At 39.1% G+C, this 21,609-nt stretch overlaps 2 protein-coding genes across 3 annotated transcripts in view; both read left to right on the top strand.

Moving 5' to 3' along the window:
• Positions 1-324: 324 nt before the first annotated feature.
• On the top strand, positions 325-12,117 carry C4BPB (complement component 4 binding protein beta). The gene is made up of 6 exons (XM_025987304.2): positions 325-747; positions 1,295-1,465; positions 2,984-3,160; positions 10,278-10,371; positions 11,358-11,484; positions 11,910-12,117. The coding sequence occupies exons 1-6, from the start codon at positions 690-692 to the stop codon at positions 12,048-12,050; spliced, it is 768 nt and encodes a 255-aa protein (XP_025843089.2). The 5' UTR covers positions 325-689; the 3' UTR covers positions 12,051-12,117.
• A 2,104-nt stretch (positions 12,118-14,221) lies between these two features.
• The window catches only part of C4BPA (complement component 4 binding protein alpha), a 30,054-nt gene continuing 22,666 nt past the window's right edge, over positions 14,222-21,609 (top strand). Inside the window, exon 1 of one of the 2 annotated variants that reach the window (XM_072733385.1) lies at positions 14,222-14,331. The gene's annotated coding sequence lies outside the window, so the exon portion shown is untranslated. Of the gene's footprint in view, positions 14,332-16,224; positions 16,426-21,609 lie in introns of those variants that run through there. The other variant, XM_025987302.2, reaches the window with a different exon arrangement.

The following is a 21,609-nucleotide window of genomic DNA, read 5'->3' as shown; positions in this document are numbered from 1 at the left end:
TGAGGACCAGGTGTTGCTGTAGGGCTTTGGAGTTTTTCTCAGGTTGGGACATTATCAGGGTGGGCTCCTTGCTGGGAAGCCTCGGATCTGGAAGATCCAAGATCAGGTAAGGTTAGTTAACTTCCTTGAGCCTTCCAGGCTGCAGTGATCAGTGATCAGTGCTGCTTGTAGACAACCTGGCATTTGAGGGCCCGGGGGGACGTGGCACTCAGAGCTGTGTTGCTCTCCTGAAAGCACTGGACATCGGCCTGCCCTCCTCCACCTGCAGAGCTGAAGGGAGTTGCAGAAGCTGGACTGGAAACGATAGCAAATATTGACAGAAGCGAGGGTCAGGGTAACACCCTCTGGCCAAGTCGGCTGCGGAGGGATAAGCCTGCAGATCCAAAGGAACTGGTCAGCTGGATTTGCACAATGGACCCTGGCAAGTTCTAAAACTGAGTTTTAAAACTGGCAGCTCGTCAAGCCACCAGAATCCCTCCCTGTACTAACTTCCTCATAGCTGTTCTTATTTTCTGTTGTAGGATTTTTTTTTTTTAAATTCTTTCCAGGGAAGAGAAATCAGGACAACCTCTTAACCTCTTCCCTGGAAAGGAGGTATCGCAGGCAGTGTTAGAAGATCTGCTTTGATCCGAACCAGGTGTTGGCTGGTTTGGGTTAATCCCAGCCTGGCTCAAGCAACCCATCACGAAATGTTTTTTCGGTTCATGTGCTATCTCGTGGTTGTGTGGCTGATTCCTGCCTCAGATGGTGCGTATGCCTGATTAAGATTGGTTTACAAGGCACTTGCTACCAGTTTGGGGGGGTATGAGGCATTCTGTCTTAGGGTTTTTAATGAAACTTAAATTTCTGAAATGCATTTCCTTTGTTGAAAAATCTCATTACTTGGCCTAATGCTCTGTACTCAGTAGGAGCTTAGTAAAATTTAATGATGATTCTGCTCTATGAAGTGGGTGGTTAACTGTTTACTTTCCCTTTCTGTTCTGGGGGCAAAGAGTACCAATTTCAGAATCTTGAGAGATCTGTTGTAACCCCCCAAGACTGCTCCTTAGAAAGGGGACTGTTTCTTTAGGGGGTAGATGACCTATGGCTGAATTTGAGTGAATCCTATTAGCCTTTCGAAAACACAACTTTGGGAATTATCGGGAAGGGAGGCATGTGGGTAGACCTGGACGTGGAAGAGGACAAGGAATCAGAAGCCGTACTCCTGCACGAAGACCCTTGGATGGCAATCTGGGGGGCCTCCTCCCGGCATGGGGTATGTCAGGTGAATCCCTTATCTTTTTCCTTCCCACAGAGAGCTGTTCAGAACTTCCTCCAGTGGAAAATAGCATATTCGTTGCAGAGGAGTCAGAAGGACAAATTCAGGGAATTTATGTCTGTATCAAGGGCTACCACCTGGTCGGAAAGAAAACCTTTTTTTGCAATGCCTCTCTGGAGTGGAACGCCCCCGTTCCCACATGTCAATGTAAGTTTGAGCTTTCTGTTTCTTCGTACAGCTTTTCGTCCCACTCGATGCTTTCACATCCCACTTCCAGGAGGCCATGTTCAAACTTTATAAGACAAAAATTCTCAATTTCTAGGAATTCATTTTTAAAGCACTCTAGGGTGGAATGTCTTCTCTGAGAAGCTATATGATCAGCTCTTGCTCAGTACTGATGCAATTAACTAATTAATTGATGGAATGAATAGACACTATCAACCTTGCAGGAAGAAAAGAATTTCTTCCATGTATTAAAACAACTTTTGGGGGGGCTATCATTTGTTTAGTATCATACGCCTTTAAAATGTTTATGTTATAAGAAATTTTAAGCATACAAAAGATGGAAGAGTAAAATCAATTCATATTACTTATGACTTACCTTCAACAATTATCCACCTATAACCAATCTTTTCTACAATCCTATTTTGCATTATTATTTTTTTAAGATTTTATTTATTTATTCATGAGACACACAGAGAGAGAGGAAGAGACACAGGCAGAAGGAGAAGCAGGCCCCATGCAGGGAGCCCAGTGTGGGACTTGATCCCAGGACCTCGGGATCACGCCCTGAGCCAAAGGCAGAGCCACTCAGGCGTCCCCACTATTATTATTATTATTTTGAGGTAAATATGTCATAGTCTATTTCATCCATTATATAACTTTTGAACCGATAAAAATTCATGTTCTCAATATACAAATGTGATAACTGAGATCCAAGTGATTTGCTCAAGTATAGAAAACTCACTTGTGAAGTCTGTAGAGACAGAACCACTGGTCGATATCCTCGTTATTATTACTATTTTTAGGACTAGCTGGGTTCGTTCTCCCTTACACTTAAAGCACATCAATATGTCTGTCCTTTACTTGTATAACCAAATTCATCTCTCTCTGCATTCTCTCCTGTTTTTTCACCTGGGAAAAGCAAAACGAAACAAAGGACTGGATGACAAACATTTGATTGGATGAAGGGAAAGGGAACACTTGCCTCAGACATAGGGTGCAGAATTTTCAGCAGTGCTTGACAGGAGGATGAACACACTATTGATCATTTCCAGTTATATGCTTAATTAATTTCTTTTAGCAAGTTCAAGTACCAACTGCCAACTGTCACCCTAGTGCATGACTGGAGACCTTTCCAGTCTCTCTTATACCAACCTAGTCTTTCATCTGGCATTGACATGGTTTAGTGCCATGTACAAGTGCAGTTTGTAGTCCCTATGAAAAAATGCAGTTTTGGGGCACCTGGGCAGCTCAGTGGTTGAGCATCTACCTTCAGCTCAGAGCGTGATCTGGGGGTTCCAGGATCAAGTCCCACATTGGCTCCTCTGCTTCTCCCTCTGCCTGTGTCTCTGCCTCTCTCTGTGTGTCTCTCATGAATAAATTAATAAAAATTTTTTTCTTAAGTGCAGTTTTAGTTCTGATTTCTATTTTCTCAGTGAGGTCTGAGGAGGTCTAGCCTTTGCAGTGGTGTCCTTCCAGATCCCTTCCTTTTTTCTCCTTTAGTGGGCCACTGTCCTGTCCCTGTGCTGGTGAATGGTACCTCCAGTTTCCTGGGTCCTGTGAATGTGGGTGACAAAATCACTTTTGAGTGCAATGAGCACTACATCCTCAAGGGCAGCAGTTGGAGTCAGTGCCTGGACAACCACACCTGGATGCCTCCCTTGCCTACCTGCAAAAGCAGTAAGTATGAGAGAAACAAGTGCAAATCCAAAGGTACCAATTAGATACCAATTAGATATCTTTTTTTTTTTTGTACCTGGGAAGGCTTGGGAACTAGGAAGCAACCAAGAAACAAGTGGAGTTCACAGAGCCAAGGGCCACCTCAAACAATGTGTTTCAGTGAAAAGAATAGCTTCCAAACAGTAAATTCTTTTTCTACCCCTCTCAAGTAGGATTCAGATCCCACCCACTAAGTCCAAAACAAGGTTAGTTTGAGGCATTTGACTTTTTTTTTTTTAATTTCACAATACTGACTTAAAGTTCTTATTTGAAGAATACACAAAAACAGGAGGAAAGGATCATAACTCATCCATTGCAAAGTTATATAAAATAAGAGTTGAAAGTACTTCCTTCTGGGATGCCTGGGTGGCTGAGAGGTTGAATGGTTCAGCGTCTGCCTTCGGCTCAGGTCGTGAACTTAGGGTCTGGGGATCGAGTCCCGCATCGGGCTCCCCACAGGGAGCCTGCTTCTCCCTCTGCCTGTGTCTCTGCCTCTCTCTCTGTGTCTCTCATGAATAAATAAATATAATCTTTAAGAAAAAATATAAAAACAAAGCACCTCCTTCTAACATGGTAATTCACAGCTTTCAGAGGTACTTAGTTGGATGTGTTTGTTTCATGACTTTTGTGTTTGTGCAGACATTTTAATAAAAGCATACTCACACATATCTATACACATATACACCTACAAAAATGGGACTTTATGTATTTTTTTAATTGCTTTTTTGGTGTAACATTATACATGGGAACCATTTTCAGATCAGTATATGTTGCTCTATCCCCTGTCTGTTTTTTCTTAAGATTGTATTTATTTATTAATGAGAGACACAGAGAGGCAGAGACCTAGGCAGAGGGAGAAGCAAGCTCCATGCAGGAAGCCCAAAGTGGGACTCGATCCCAGGAGACTCCAGGATCATGCCCTGAACCGAAGGCAGATATGCAACCTCTGAGCCACCCAAGCATCCCTTTATCTTCTGCTTTTATTTATTTATTTTTTAATATTAATTCGAGAGAGACAGAGCATGAGCAGAGAGAAAGAGAAGCAGACTTCCTGCTGGGCAGGAAGCTTGATATGTCACTGGATCCCAAGACCCTGGGATCATGACCTGAGCCAAAGGCAGATGCTTAACTGACTGAGCCATCCCAGGTACCCTTATATTCTACTTTTAAATAATAATATGGATATGCCATAATTGATGAACATTTATTCTATTTCTGTATTTTTGCTATTTCAATGCTGAAATGATTGCTATATATTTGTATACATATACATATATCTTTATATCTAGCTCTTATTTCTGTAGTCTAGATTCCTAGAATGATCAATGGGTCACAGGGTATACTTACTTGCCAAATATATTTAAAAGATCCAGAAATTTTGCCAAAAAACTTTATTCTTGAACAAAAATAAATATTGAAAAATCAATAGTATTACTTGCTAATAATAATTATGAGATGAATACTGAAATGTAAAATAATTTCATTCATGAGACCTATTTGAAAATTTACTGAAGGACATAAAATAAGATTTAAATAAAAGAAAATGCATTCCATGATCCTGGATGGATAGTTTACATATTACAATGTAATTCTGACCAGAATTTCAAATTTAAAAATATAAAATAAAAAATTAAGTTTAAAATCTCATTTGGAAAGGTACCTACCTAACATTACAGATTTATTTATTTAAAGACTTAATTTTTTAGAGCAGTTTTAGGTTTATAATAAAACTGAAGGGAAGATACAGAGATTTCCTATATAATCCCTACCCCCACACATGCACATTATTGATCATTCACCAGAATCGTACTTTTTTTTAATTGTTTACCAAAGATGAGCCAGTGTTGACACATCATGATCACCCTAAGTCTATAGTTACCTAAGGACTCACTCTTGGTGTTGTACATTCAGTGGGTTTGGACAGATGCATAATGACACATATTTACCATTATAATATCATGCAGATTTTTTTTGCTGCCCTGAAAATCCTCTGTGCTGTTTATTCATCTCTCTACTCACCCCACCCCTTTCAACCACTGATCTTCTTATTGTTTCCATAGTTTTGCCTTTTACAGATGTCATATATTTGGAATCATACAGTATGTAGCCTTTTCAGATTGGCTTTTTCTACTTAGTAATATGCATTTAAGATTCCTCCATGTCTTTTCATAGCTTAATAGCTCATTTTCTTTTATTAAATAATATCCTATTTCTGGATGTATCACAGCTTATTGATCCACTCATCTTCTAAAGAACATCTAGGTTGCTTCCAAAGTTTGGCAATTATGAACAAAGCTGCTATAGATGTAGCAGGTGCAGGTTTTTGTGGGGACAAAAGTTTTCAACTCCTTTGGATAAGTACCAAGGAGTGCAATTGTTGGATTTTAGTGTATTTAGCTTTGTGAGAAATCACCCAACTGTCTTACAAAGTGGTTATATCATTTTACATCCCCACCAGAGGATGAGAGGTCTTGTTGCTCTACATCCTTGTCAGCATTTGGTGTCATCAGTGTCTGAGATCTTGGCCATTCTCATAGATGTGTAGTGGTATCCCATTGTTGCTTTAATTTGCATTTCCTGATGATATGCGCTAATTTTCCATCTGTGTCTCTTCTTTGGTGAGGTGTCTGTAAAGGTCGTTGGCCTATTTTTTAATCAGGTTATCTTCTTGTTGAGTTTTAAGAGTTCTTTGTATGCTTTGGATAACAGTCCTTTATTTGATTTGTCTTTTGCAATTATTTTCTCCCAGCCTGTGGCTTATCTTCTCATTCTCTTGATATGTCATCCATAGCACTGAAGTGTTAAGTTTTAATGAATTGCAGCTGATCCATTATTTCATGGATGATGTCTTTACTGCTGTATCTAAAAAGGCACCACTATACTTAAGGTCATATAAGTCTTCTCCTACATTATCTTCTAGATGCTTCATATTTTTATATCTTACAGTCAGGCCTATGATCCATTTTGAGTTAATTTTTGTGAAGGATATAAAATTTATATCTCAGTTCACTTTTTTGCCTGTGGATGTTCAGTTGTACCAGCACGATTTGTTAAAAAAAAACTATCTTTGCTTTATTATATTGCCTCTGCTCCTTTAAAGATCAATTGACACTATTTATGTGCGTCTATTTCTGGGTTTTCTATTCCATTTCATTGATTTGTTTGTTTATTCTTTCACCAATACCACACTGTCTTGATTATTGTAGCTTTATGTAAGTTTTGAAGTCAGGTAGCTTTAATTCCCTAACTTTGTCCTACATTTTAAATATTGTATTGGCTATTCTGGTTTTTTTGCCTCCTTTATAAAACTATCATATAAACCTTTAGTATATATTCCTAAAATAATTTGGTGGAATTTTGATTAATATTGCATTGAAAATTTAGTATAGATCATATTGGGAAGAGCTGACATCGTCACAGTATTGAGTCTTCCTAACCATGAACATGGAATACCTCTGCATCTATTTACTTCTTCTTGTTTGATTTCATTCATCAGAATTTTATAGTTTTTCTCTAATAGACCTTGTATTTTTATTTATACGTAAGTATTTAATTTTTCATGGTTGCTAATGTAAATGGTATTATATTTTTAATTTTAAGTTCCACTTGCTCATTGTTGATATATAAGAAAATAATTGAGCTCTGTATATTAAACTTGTATCCTGCAATTTTGACATAATAAGTTATTAGTTTCATGAGTTTTTTTGGCCAATTCTTTGGGATTTTCTCCATAAAGAATCATGTAATCTGTGAAAAACACAGTTTTATATCTCCTTCCCAATATGTATACCTTCTATTTTCCTTTCTTATTGCACTAGCAAGGACTTTCAATATGATTGTTTGAAGGTATAGTGAGAGGAAACATTTTACAAATTTATTATTTGGAAAACGATGAGTAATATATATATTTGGCTAGATAAAAGGGGAGGAAACACTTTATCAGATGATAAAATGTAAAACAAAATTACTATAAGTGAAAGAGCATTAAAATGGCAAATTATAGATGCTATAATTCATATATCACTAAAACAACTAAGTAATGACACAGAAAAGTAGAACAGTTTATTTTAAATTAGTGGGAAAAGTCTGTATTCAATGATAATGGGATAATTATCTATTTAGAAAAAACAAAATTAGGGATCCATGGGTGGCTCAGTGGTTTAGCGCCTGCCTTCTGCCCAGGGTGTGATTCTGGAGTCCTGGGATCAAGTCCCACATCTGGCACCCTGCATGGAGCCTGCTTCTCCCTCTGCCTGTGTCTCTGCCTCTCTCTCTCTCTCTCTCTCTCTCTGTGTGTGTGTGTCTCTCATGAATAAAGAAAATCTTTAAAAAAAAAAAAAAGAAAAGAAAAAACAAAATTAGAACTCTACTTATGTCATATTAAAAATTAATTCCAAATGGGTTTAAATGTATAACTGAAAAAGGAAAATTATTGAAGAAAATATGAAAATTTATTATCTTGGATTGGAGAAGGTTTTTTTTTTAAAGATTTATTTATTTATGACAGACACACAGAGAGAGAGAGGCAGAGACACAGGCAGAGAGAGAAGCAGGCATCATACAGAGAGCCCGACATGGGACTCGATCCAGGGTCTCCAGGATCACGCCCTGGGCCAAAGGCAGGCACCGAACCGCTGAGCCACCCAGGGATCCCAGAGAAGGTTTTCCTAAGAAGTAACAAAACCCCTGAAGTCCTAAAGGAAGAAAATGGACAGATTTAAATGAATTTTTTAAATCAAAACTTTTATCTATTCAAAGACATCATAAAAACTAAAAGATAATAGGCTTAGAGAAAATATTTGCAAAATATTTGATGGCTAAGAAGTTAGTGTTTTTAATATACAAACCCCCCCCCCCCCAAAATCTGTGATAAATAGGCAACCTAATAGAAAAATGGCAGATTTTAAGGATAGATAATTCCAAGATAAGCCCCAAATAGCATTTATATTCCTCAAATTTATGGAAGGACAGTGAATGTAACTAATAATTACAGAAATGAATATTAAGATTAGATACACATGTTTTACTGATCAGGTTGACAAATAATTTAAAAATTTGATTTGATCTAACATCATTCAGGATACGAGGGACTAGCCACTTAGGTCAGAGAAAGAGATATCACTCTGTGGATGTATTTTGGCAGTAGCTATTAAAACAGTAGATAGGCAGTTTATTTTATTTTTTATTTTTATTTTTTGGCAGTTTAAAAGCACAAACTAGAGCTAACTTCTTTTAATGAGTTTGTGGTTACTTAAAACATGCATATATGCTACATGAAGTTAAACTACAAGCATATAACATTATCATTAGCTGGACCTAAGCTTGAAGTATTTGTTTCTCAAAGATCTTTTCTCTTTTACTCTCTTTAATTTAATACATTCTATCCTAGCTCTAAAGTACAGGATTTCTGTCTTTTTATGTTAGTTCATTGCCCAATTTTAGGGGAAGCTTGTTGGGTCCCTGACTAAGGCAAATCCTTTTCTGCTTAGACCCAAGATCTGTATCATCTCTTTCAGTTCACAACTATATTCTTCAAAGTCACCAGTAGAGCCCTGTATAAACTGGGATGCCTATGATCAATTCACTGAAATTCTTTTCCTTTCCTCTATACAGCTTTTGAACTCAGTTTCTTATCCTTTAAAAATTATTTATTAACTGTTCAAAGAAAGCATCTGTGTTGTGGAAAAAATACAGAAAATAAAAGAAACATTTAATTATCTATAAGCCTACTATCCAGAAATAATAGAATACTTTGATATGTAATTTTCAGGCTTTTTTTTTCCTGTTCATATATGTTTATGCATATTGTGTATTTTTTACAGAAATAGTATTCTATGCTATTATAATTACATTTTTATTTGTATGCATTATTATACACAGTATCCTATACTATGTACTATACTAATGCATACTCTTTTATGCTTTGCTGTTTTTACCCAAGTATTTGTTTTGAAGGCATTTGTTTCTATAGATATATACATACCTAATTATTCTTAATTTATCCTTTAATCTTGATCACCATGTTTAGACTCATAATGTCAGAGCTCAAAGGGACTTTAGAGGTATTACTATTTAAACTGCTCATCGAGGCACCTAGGTGGCTCAGCAGTTGAGCTTCTGCCTTTGGCTAAGGTCATGATCCCGGGGTCCTGAGATCCGGTGAGGAGACTGCTTCTGTCTCTGCCTGTGTCTCTGTGTCTCTCATGAATAAATTAAAAAAATCTTTTTAAAAATAAATAAACTGCTCATCTTACAGGTTAGGAAGGAAGCCAAGAAGGATGAAATGGTGGTTAGTGGAAGAACCAGAACTGAAATTCACAACATCTAATACTTTGTTCAACTCTCTTTATACACTCCCCTTCTTTCCTCCCAGCTGTATTCTCCTTGTTTCTGAAGCTCTCATATTGCACAATTCTGTCCTACAGAGAATGTCAGCTTCCATTTGAACTTGCGCCATTTATCTCCCAATTTAGGGAGTTAACTTTTCCCACCTCTACCTCTGATTTGAATTTTTTTCTTTTCCTTTCTTTCTTTCTTTCTTTCTTTCTTCCTTCCTTCCTTCCTTTCTTTCTTTCTTTCTTTCTTTCTTTCTTTCTTTCTTTCTTTCTTTCTTTCTTTCTTCTTTCTTTCTTTTTTAGAAGATTTTATTTATTTGTTTATGAGAGACACAGACAGAGAGGCAGAGACACAGGCAGAGGGAGAAGCAGGCTCCCTGCGGGGACCCCGATGGGGACTGGATCCCAGGACTCCAGGATCACACCCTGGGCCGAAGGCAGACGCTCAACCGCTGAGCCACCCAGGGATCCCCTGAATTTTTTTTTTCTTGTTCACTGACAATCTCTACAACTTAAACTTCCTTTCCTCAAGCTCATGCCAATGAAAAAGTACTCTTAAACTGTTAATGACTCAGAGGATAAGCCGGGGGAAGGAGTCTTTCCAATGGAAAAACATGATTTTGACCAGAAGGAAATGAATGGAGAATGTGTCCCCAGATCCCACATGGACGACAGTTACACTTAGGGGGTACTCTTAATTGAGTACAACCCATGACTGTCACTCCTGTACTCCTGTTTCTCAGGAAACTGTGGCCCTCCTGAGAATCCAGCTCATGGCTATTTTGAAGGGAGAAATTTCAGCTCAGGATCTACCATTACTTATCACTGTGAAGACGGGTAAGTGTATGCAGCCTTTCAAATGCAGGATCTTGCCCATTGACTGCTAGCATTGTTTTGGCGAATGACCCAGTCCATCTCACCTAATGCCCTGATTTCCTACTGCCTCTGGTATCGGAGCTCATTCTGATTTTGAGAGCTGCTTTAGCCCATTGCTAGCTCTCCTCAATCTCTAGAAGACAGACTGATCCTCTTATTTATCCTAGAGAAGATATTTAAAATGTATGTTTTTCTAAATAATCTCAGAACAAAAACTCAAAGAAATATAGAACATATGGAACTGCAGAAAGAGAATGATTTATTGTTCCATCCTGCCCCACCCCGATCTAGTTTCCCGTTTGTAGTTACTTGAATTAAAAAAAAAAAATCCTTTAAAGAAAAGGAAAGATTTAGAGAATGATTTATAGAGCTTTAATACATCTTAATTAAAGGCTAATTTTAATTTAGACTACCCAGTCACCCACCTTACAGATCTATTCTTTCCTTGGCTTCAAGTCTTATTCAGGGTCATGTCTCCTTATTAGCATTTCAATTTCATTATATACTTCTAGTGGACTTTGCAGTCAACTTTTATGTTTTTCTGATTAAAAGCTGTAACTCCTTCATAAAATTTATTTGAGGGCTATCTCTAGCTTCCCAATCCCTTTGAGTATAGATAGCAGATGCTTTTATAAGTTACTGAATGATGACAAGCTTTTTCCCTCACGCTCTCCACCCAACAACTGTTGTAAACACACACATTCAGAATCTCACTCCTCCATGTTTTATAGATTGAACTGGCACTTGGGTCCTGTCCACCCCCAAGGAGAATAGTTTTAGTTGATTACTGTTTTGTAATACTGAGAGAACTTAAGCATGCATTAAGGGTCGGGGGTGGATGCTATCACAGTAGGAAATAATGAAATACAACTACACAAAACCAGCCTTAGTTGCCCAGTTCAGAAGGTGAGAAGGCTAAATTCATTGCCCTTCTGATTTCTGTTCAGATACCACTTAGTGGGCACACAGGACCAACAGTGCATTGATGGGGAGTGGAACAGTGCACTTCCAGTCTGTAAATTGATCCAAGAAACTCCCAAACCGACTCCACAGACTGAGTGTGAGAAGACAATTGTAAGTAGTAGGCTTTTGTCTGTCTTATTCACAGTTGTACCCCTAGAGCCTAGCATCATTTCTGGCACATGCTCAGTAAATAACTGTTCATTGTGGGATGTTTTTGAAGGGCCGTTAGAAGGGGGCTCATGACTTGTGTGTATTGCTGTGAAAAGTCTAAAATTCTTCTAGGATCCAAAAACCACTGAACAGATAAATTTCCATTGAAATTCCCTCTTTTATTTATATTTATTACTGCGATAATCATAAGTATATAAAAGCCAGCAAATTTAAATGATTCATCATGTTGAAGACTCCGATTTGTCTTTAAGCTAGCCTGGTTCTGAGCCCCCAGTCACGGGCCTAAGCACTACTCATTAGCTTCAGACCATCCAGCTGGATCTCAGTTATTACATTTTAACTTAATTTTTTTTTCTTTTCTTCAGTTTGCCTTTCAGAAAGACATAGAATATTGCAAAGCCATAGAAGACTTTATACAAAGACTAAAGGAAAATGGCTTAACAATGGAGGAGCTAAAACATTCTCTGGAAATAAAGAAAGCTGCGTTGGTGGCCAAAATGTCCTGACATTGTAGCTGAGCAGACTGGGTAATAGAAATGCATCTACGAATAAATTTTCCTCTTGGTTCTAAAACTATTTTCAATTTTTTTTCTCATTAGATTGGAAAGCAACTTCATAGTAACAACGTGTGTGTGTGTGTATGTGTGTGTTGTTCTCACAATGTGGAAAGATCAAGTATGGTGGTTGTCTGTTTAAGACCAGAATTAGCAGCACATTGATGGGGAGTGAAGGGTCTAATTTCCTGTCTGTAAGGAGAATGGGAAGCTCAAATCACAGCTAAGGATATGCCTCATATTTTAATGAGACACAAATGATGAGGCAAAAAATAACTTCAAATTAACCAAAACTTATGAAGCAAAAATTAACCTCTCAATTTGGGAAAATAGATTCAGGATAGTTATATCCTTAAAATGATCTGTTGAGACAAAAGTAGAATTAGGACCTAAACTCTCTTCTGAGTCTCCCCTATATCCTGTTTAAGGAACAAGTTCCTAAATCTTCTGCAGTAATACTGCTTACCACCTTTGGATGAAACCCAGCCCTGCAAGGTAAATTTGAGATGGTGAAATATAAGTGAATATATTTTCTTCTCTTTTTAGAGGGCAGAAGAAGCAAGAATCCTGAAGTAGCGTAGGTTTTCCTATCAGGATGCCATATTGAGATGATATGACAAGCTTCTCCCATCTCTCACTCTGACCTCTACCAAACCACATAGGAAATTTGGATGAAATACAAACAAAATATGGAAGAGAACTTGAAATAATGGACTGTCCCTAGATGAAGTTATGAAGAAGAATAAGAAATAGTAATAAGAAATTCTCAAGTAGGGACACCTGGGTGGCTCAGCAGTTGAGGGTGTCTGTCTTCAGCTCAGGGCATGACCCCCCAAGAGTCCCAGGGTCAAGCCCCCCACCCCCCCAGGCCAAATTGGGCTCCCAGCAGGGAGCCTACTTTTCCCTCTGCCTATGTCTCTGCCTCTGTGTGTGTGTGTCTCTCATGAGTAAATAAATAAAATCTTAAAAAAAAAAGAAAAAAGAAAAAAGAAACTCTCAAGTAGCCCACAGTCTAAGACACAAGACAGGTATACACATATCATTAATTCAGGATGGTTCGAATAAAATTAACACTTTTTACAGAACAGTGTGCTAAGGGAACTCAGCTTTGAAGAGGAGGAGGCAGGAAAATTGTTAAGGAGGGTCAGTTATTGGGCCTTTAAAAGTAAGTAGGATTAAGAGACAAAGATTAGTGCAAAGGATATTACAAGTGAGATGCAGTAAGAGCATCATAAAGAGTCATAAGCTTTTGAACCAAGTAAATCTACTCCTCAGATTATTATTTTTAGTTTGAAGCTAGTCATTCTATCATTGTATATATTTTCTGTACTGGGAGACCTTGTGAACATTTGAAATGTCCAATCTTAGGAAAATTTTTAGTATATTATGGTACATCAAATGTAATGCAACCTTTTACAAGTTACTTATGAACAGAAAATCTTAAAAATATAATTCTAAGTAAAAGTAGAATACAGAATAATAAGAACTTATGATTGCACTTCTATAAAATCTTTCTTCTTGTAAAGACCAGACAATAACAGGCACAGATGAAAACCATTGTCTTAGGATGATGAAACTCCAGGTATTTATTCTCTTAAAATTCTTTAATGTTTTAAGTTGAGTTTTTAATAATAATTAAAAAAAAAAAAAAACGTGCAGAGAGGCAAGGGAGATGGAGCGTGTTTAGGGAATGGGACATGGCCTAAGTTGGCCTGGATAAAGCATGAAGTGATGAGTAAGAAGGCTGGACAGACACATTAAGGCCAGTTTCTGGAGGCTTTTGAAGGGCATGTTCGAGAATTTAAACTTTATTTGGTACGCAGTGAGAAGAGATTGAAGACATCTAAGAAAGGAAGTGATAAGCACCAAACACAGACTTGGCTCACAACAGTATGTAGTACCTACCTGTAGAAGTAGGAAAAGAATAGAGAGAAAGGAACCATTTTAAGGGCTACTGCAGTAGTCCATGCAGGAGACAATGATAATCTGAGCAGCAGAAACAGAGAATATGTGAGGGACATTGGAAAATCAAATAAAACAACTTAACTCATCAAACATTGGAGGATGAGGGAGAGGAAGGGTTTAAAGGTGAATTTGAAATTCCATTCCCGGAAGTCCAAATTACTGTTGGGGTCAGAAGGTGAAGCATCTTTCTGGGCAGGAAATGAGAAGTTCCCCTTTGGATGTGTGGCATGTAAGGTGCTTCTAAGGTGTCCGATGGGCAACAAACACAGTAAGTCTGCATTAAGGAGAGTGATCAGAGATACAGAGGTGGTCATGGGGTAGTTCTCTTATAAGGAATAAGGCCATGACGGCAGGTACGATAAAGGTAATGAACAGAAATATTTTTGAAAAGAAGAACCTGGGACATATCTATATGTAGGGATGAGAAAGAACAAGAAGAGGTAAGAACAACTAAGCATTTTGTAAAAGAGGTGAATCAGAAAAATTCATGAAAATGGAAATCAAAGGAGAAGAGTTTCAGAAAGGAGATTATCAGCAGGGCTGATAAGAAATCAGGAGATAAGAAATTAAGAGCATGCCTGAAAGAGGTGTGTCCCTAAGCGAGGGAAGAAGCCAGAATGGGAGGCCACAACAGGAGGGGCGGAAGGAGGGGGATTAAGGAGAAAGTAAGCAGGAAACTCAGGAGACCTAAGAACTTAATTATCTCATGACGGAGCAAAAATGGAATTTGAGGTTTTGGCAAGATTTAGGGAATATTTCAGGATGAAAGATGCATTGAAAATAAGAAAAGAACAAAGAGAGCTCTTCTGAAGCAAGAGTGACTAAGAGGCGGCACCTGAGTGGCTCAGTCGGTTAAGGGTCTGCCTTTGGCTCAAGTCTTGATCCTGGGTTCCTGGGATCCAGTCCCGTATCCGGCTCCCTGCTCAGCGGGGAGTCTGCTTCTCCTTCTCCCTCTGCCCCTCCTCCTCCTGCTCTCTCTCTCTCCCTCTCCTTCTCATTCTCTTTCTCAAATAAAATCTTAAAAAAAAAAAAAAAAAAAAAACTAAGAAATGTGAGGTGATTAGAAGCTACTGTAGAATGATTGTTTAGTGGACTAGGAGGCAAGATCACCAGCTGAGAGGAAAACCGATGGGTGACCTGGAGAGAAAAATGTGGAACAGTCACTGTGGAAAGGAAAGCAAAGCACTCTGTAGATTTGGGAAATGGTATTTCGAAGACTCAACTTTAAAGGTGGTATTTCCTTCAATTTAGCTCTCAAGATTTGGCATAATCTGGAATCCTCCTCTATACTCATTCTCGGCAAATCAGCAAATCAGCCTCACCTTGTGACTTGGCCCATGTTCTCTTTACCTTCTCATTTTTATCTCATAATTTTGCTACTTTTCATTCAAAGCCCAGCTAAAATCTCGTATCTCTGTCAAAGCTTGTGAGATGCTTCAACTCTGCTCTTTTCTGAGACCCTTACGAGACTTCTGGTATTTCTGACAGAAAAAGTGAAGTTTTCGGGAAAAATTCCCCTTTAATAGCCTTCTCCCGAGCACACAAACCTTGACTTTGAGGAATAATACCTTAATTAGATAAATGTCAGAGTTTGAGGTTCTTCCTAGATCTGAATGATCACAAACAGCGCTCCATGACAGATCAACTTCTGGAAGTCATTTGGTGTCTGACAAATGTAGTAGTTAATGAACATGTATTGAATACTGATTATATTCCAGGCAACTGGGCACATTGCAGAAATTGGGTAAATTTGTTAAACTCCCCCACCATTGTGCTTTCTTGGGGTGGAATGAAGACCAACAAGGGCAAAGTCATCAGTCACTGAGCCCCAGGAAGGCCTGCTGGACCTAGCATCATGGAAAGTGGATCAAAGTGGACCTAGTCTCAACCCTACAGTACCCAAGTTTTCTAGGCTAGCTGCATTGCAACATATATGTCTACCTTGTATTTATGAAAAGAAAAAAGAATCTTGGCATCAAATTCTTATTGCCTTTCCATTTAGGGGAAATGCTTGGCAGAGAAGAAAACAAATGATTGCAACATGTTATCAAGAATAAGGGTTAGTGCCCAGAAAAGGAGATTAGGTAAATACCAGTGCTTTATTTCTGTTGTTAATCATTCACTGGGCCAGTAGAAAGTCTCTGCCCATCCATTACAACTTAGCCATCCCTGATCAGCCAATCACATGCCTGGAATTCAGGGACTTTGTGGTGGTGCAATTACCAGCTAGCTTCAGGGGACTCTGGTAAACTCTGATCTGGGGAGGAACTAAAATTATTAGAGATCCAGACCGTTTTTTCCCTGGAGAAACGACCCAAGGCCCCACAATAGAGTCTTCTACTTCTTCTTCAGCTACCTGCAGGTCAGTGGGTTACTTGGGGTACCTTGAGGAAAAGGCCGGTGTGTTTGGCCTTTTAAGGAGGACAAGATTAGAAAGATAAGACAAACACTTGGAGGGTATTTTCAGCTGAAATCTTTTCAGGAGTACTGCATTAGTGGATTATATGACTTGAAAAGTACTTCTAATCCATTTGAGCCTCATTTTTTAAATTATAAATGGGGAATAATAATGCATACTAATAAACTAAAGCAGAAAGGACGTGAAAGGTGACTCTCGCTATTGTATCTAAAAGTCAAGAGTGTTGGTTCATTGATTCTTTACCATCACTCCACACAGGAGTTGAGGCAGGAGGTAAAGCAGACTTTCCAAAGGGTTTCACAGAAGACCTGGTTTGTATAGGCTACAGCCTAAAAATTGATGCAATGCCCTTTGAGATTTTATTAACCCCCCTCACATCTTCTCCACCATCAACAGCAAAGATCTTTTGATTTGGTAATAAGAAGGATGTTGGTCAGCCTCCAGTTAGCTTTCTGAAGCTAGAAGCCTTAGTTGTTCTCACCTCCTTTCTCTTCCTCACTTCTCTGAATTCAGCAATGTTGATTACTCTTCTTTCTTGAAGTTTCCTTCTCCCTTGATGGGGCAAGACACAGTACTATTCTTGTTCTTATTTTTGACTCCTCAACCACTCTTAGCTGATTCCTATTCTGTCTCTCTAAATACAGTATTACAAAGAGAATGAAAAATAGAATATCTAGAATGAGCAGAAGCATCAGAGAAGGTTTGGCATAAGTGTAGTGATACACTTGAATATAATATGACCACACAAGGAAGAAGCTGATAGATAAAGAGATTCCAGTGTGTAAGCAAGTTCTTTCTGGGATCTAGAAGTGATGTGATTGAGTGTGCAGCTATAAGAAAGGAGCTGAGACTGGAGGAAAAATATTACCCTTTCCAAAGGTAGGCAAGCTTTTTTCCTTTTTTTTTTTTTAAAGATCTTATTTATTTGAGAGAGAGATAGCAAGAGAGAACATGAACAGGAGGGAGAGGGAGAAGCAAACTCCCCTGTTGAGAAGGGAGCCCAACCTCAGGGCTCGATCCCAGGACCCTGGGATCATGACCTGAGCTGAAGCTGCTACTGCTACTCATAACTGACTGAGCCACCCAGGCATCCCTGGAGGTATGTAAGCTTTAGAGTGTAGACAAAATAAATACATGGACTTAAAAAAGTAATCTTTAATGGAAGGAGAAAGTTGGGGGCTGAGGATTTTTCCAGTGCCTCTCAAATTGTGCTGCACTGTGCAAGCCATCAGAGACCTGCCATGTTGGCTATAACTCTTGAGTTGGTTTCACTTCTTTTTTTTTTTTTTCTTTATTTATCTATGATAGTCATCACAGAGAGAGAGAGAGAGGCAGAGACACAGGCAGAAGGAGAAGCAGGCTCCATGCACCGGGAACCTGACGTGGGATTCGATCCTGGGTCTCCAGGATCGCGCCCTGGGCCAAAGGCAGGCGCTAAACCGCTGCGCCACCCAGGGATCCCCTGGTTTCACTTCTATAGGAATTTAAAAGGTGAAGATGTCATCAAAATATTAGGGCATTTGCCTGGGAAGTCTAAGCTTTTCAGTGGGCAGCTAATAGCATTCCAGACTTTGTATGGAATGGAAAGATGATCTAAGTTTACTGTCATCGTTTGAGAGTTGAGAAACTAAGACCCACGGAGCTGACACAGCTTCTTCAAGATCATAGAATTAAACTGTAGTGTGACTGGGGCTCCAATTCGGGTCTCCTTAACTCTCAAGTCCTAGTCTCCATCCCCATCCTCTGTGGTTTGGTGAATCCTGTGCAGGTTCTACTGACGGACCACAGGCATCGTGATGGTGAACTGCGGATGCCACCCCTGGCCCACTGAGCCACCACACAACCGGAGAACTAGTGAGGGAAGTGGGATCACTGTATTATTTATCTCTCCAAAATTTATGAAACACTTCATAGACATTATTCCACTTGGTCTTCAGTAAGGCAGTTAGTCATTCTTACTCTGAAGATAAAACTATATTGAGTTTTATTTATTTCACATTTATTGGATGACTATTATAGTTACAGTATCAGGTCAGCAAATTAAGAAGTTGAATTAACATCTTCATGTCTTCATGGGACCCGCAATCTATTTTAGGAAGTAAGTGAATAGTGAATAGAAACAATACAATGTGGTATTACGATTAAGGTATCAGGGAAATACTAGAGGAGCATAGAAGCGGCTCATATTTCTCGACGGGTTTGGACAACTCTTCATTAAGGAGGTGACATTTGATCTGGACAGTGAATCAAGAGCATCCGTGCACAAGAGATGTTATATGCAAATGCTTGTAAGAGTTAAAAAAAATCCAAGATGGGGCAGTTGGGTGGCTCAATCCATTAAGCATCTGTCTTCAGCTCAGGTCATGATCCCAGGGTCCTGAGATCCAGCCCCAGTGTTAAGCTCCCTGCTCCATGACAAGTCTGCTTCTCCCTCTCCCTCTGCCTGCTGCTTTGCCTACTTGTGCTCTCTCGCATGCATTCTTTCTCATAAATAAATAAATAAATAAATAAATAAATAAATAAATAAATAAAATCTTTAAAGAATCCAGAATGTGTTTGAGAAAGATAGAAACCTTCACGAAGTTAAGGCACAGTGTTTCAAGTGAGTAGAAGCAGAGGAAGGTTGGGAGAGGTATGGAAACCTAGTGAATCTGGGACCATTGCAGTTTTTAAGTAAATTGCTTTTTTGGAATCAGCCTACAAGCTGGTTTACAAATGTTTAGGGGCTTTAGTAGTGGTCTAGGGTGGGTGAAGGAAATTATAAGTACATAAATCCAGACTATGGAAGGGGGGTGGGTGTAGGAAAGAGTGCAGATTCTAGTGCTGCTATGGCCAACGTAATGGGACTTGGAGACTGAACATGGGGGGCAGGGGTGGGCAAGAGAGAGGAGGCCAGGATGGCTCAGGTTTCTAGTCCAGGAGGCTGGATGGAGATGATTACCTTAGCCCAGACAGAAAACACAGAGGTCAAGTGTGTTGGAGAGAAGATAGTGGGTCTCCTTTGGGATACATTGGATTCAAGGTGCATGGGAGATACAAATGATACAGTTAGAAAACTGATGTAAACCTTGGGAATTATACCTTAAACGTAAAAAAAAATAAAAAAAGGATTGTGCTTAAATAAGAAATTCAACAATCAGTTGCCAGGGGTTGGGGGTAGGGAATAGGGAGAGCTTGGTAAAAGGATACAAATTTTCATCTGTAAGATAAGAGGTTCTGAGGATCTAATGTAAAACATGGTGACTATATTTGATGACACTGTACTGTATAATTAAAATTTGCTAAGAGAGTAGAACTTAAATGTTTTTTTGTTTTGTTTTGTTTTGTTTTTTTTATTTATGATAGTCACAGAGAGAGAGAGAGAGGCAGAGACACAGGCGGAGGGAGAAGCAGGCTCCATGCACCGGGAGCCTGATATGGGATTCGATCCTGGGTCTCCAGGATCGCGCCCTGGGCCAAAGGCAGGCGCCAAACCACTGCGCCACCCAGGGATCCCTAGAACTTAAATGTTATCACAAAAAAAAAAAAAGATAAATATTGAGGTGATGGACATGTTCATTGACAAAATGGGTGGCTGAAAGGGAGGCAGTCCTTTCACTAGGTGTACCTGTGTCAAATCACCATGATATACACTTTAAATATCTCACAGTTTAGGCACTTATACCTCAATAAAGCTGATATTTTAAAAAAGAAATCTAACAAGATGCCCGAGTAGCTCAGCTAGTTAAGCATCAGACTCTTGATTTAAGCTCAGCTCCTCATCTCATGGTCTTGGGCTTAAGCCCCGAGTCTAGTCTGCCTGAGATTCTCTTTCTCCCTCTCCATCTACCCCTCCTCCTACTCAAACGGCTCACTCACTAAATGAGTAAATAACTAAACAAATAAAATCTTTTAAAGAAAGAGAGAAGTCCAACAAAGAGAAAAGTTTGAGTTTACTTTCAGAATTACAAGTGAAAATTGTAATAATTTATTTCTGGATTTGCAAAAAACACTCACAGGTATTGTCACACTCAAAAACAGAAATGTAACTTAAATATTATCCCAGACAAAAAAGTAATTTGTGAAGATAACCAGTTAGAATGATAGACTTTTCTGGAGTCTATAATCGAAATGTTTTGTTCAAGTGGCAGAGCAATGATCTCTAAAGTCCCGAAATAATATTTGCAAGGTCATCGTTTTGATGAGGATGTCTTCTTTTGGGCAGCTACAGGGGAAGACAAAATAGCTTCTCCTTACTTTGCTGGGATTTCTTTCACTGATTTTTTAGAAATGTTCACTATTTCAAAGCTAAACACTGGAATTCCAGTTGCTAGTGACAAGATCAATGGAGGTGGGCCCAAAGACTCAAAATTTATGTATGGGACTGAATAGCGCCAAGTAAGATTTTTATTAACAATTGAGTTTATGAAGCCTGTAAGTTTTTGCACTTATAGAAGACAGCTGGGTCCAGAGGTCTGTGAGTGATTCACGGGTGATGGTCAATGTCGTGGGACTACGTGAGTTCCTCTCAGGAAGACAGTGAAAACTGGGGGAAGAAGAAGCCCCAGGACAGGCCCCTGTGGGCTCCAGAGTCTCTGCTTTGCAGGTGGCCCTGCGTGTCACCATCGCCAAAGGCCACGGTGAAGACCGAACTGATGGCTTCTGGCCCAAGTCCAGTGGGCTTTCCTCTGCACTGGAGTTTAATTGAAGTACCTGGTGATGCAGCCAAATGTCATTGTAATTTTCATCACTAATTTTTTAAATTTTATTTTTATTTATGAGAGAGAGAGAGAGAGACCAGGCACGGGGAGCAGCAGAGGGAGATAGGCAAGCAGACTGCACTGAGCACAGAGCCCGACTCTGGGCTCAATCTCAAGACCCTGAGATCATGACCTGAGCCAAAATCAAGAGTCAGAGGCTGACTGAGCCACCCAGGTGCCCCATACATACATCATTTTGATGATGATGTTTTGACTTCAGGTGGGGTTGGCACGTGGTCCCAATCCCTTCACTTTCTTCTCTGACATTTCTTTTGAATGTTTTCTGTGTGCCATCTGTGCACCGAGCCAAGGTGGCTCTCAGCAGTTCTGAGAGATGTGTATATTCCTCATTCCTATTTTATAAAGGAGGAAATTGAAGCTTAGTGGA

This window comes from Vulpes vulpes, chromosome 13 (assembly GCF_048418805.1).
Source record: "Vulpes vulpes isolate BD-2025 chromosome 13, VulVul3, whole genome shotgun sequence".
NCBI lineage: Eukaryota > Metazoa > Chordata > Mammalia > Carnivora > Canidae > Vulpes > Vulpes vulpes.
This window is presented reverse-complemented; position numbering and strand designations above follow the sequence as displayed.

Excerpts from the sequence above, each read along its gene's own strand:
- C4BPB (XM_025987304.2), top strand. The coding sequence starts at position 690 with ATGTTTTTTCGGTTCATGTGCTATCTCGTGGTTGTGTGGCTGATTCCT. Across the intron at positions 3,161-10,277 it reads CTTGCCTACCTGCAAAAGCA|GAAACTGTGGCCCTCCTGAG; the intron begins GTAAGTATGAGA and ends CCTGTTTCTCAG. Across the intron at positions 11,485-11,909 it reads CTGAGTGTGAGAAGACAATT|TTTGCCTTTCAGAAAGACAT; the intron begins GTAAGTAGTAGG and ends TCTTTTCTTCAG.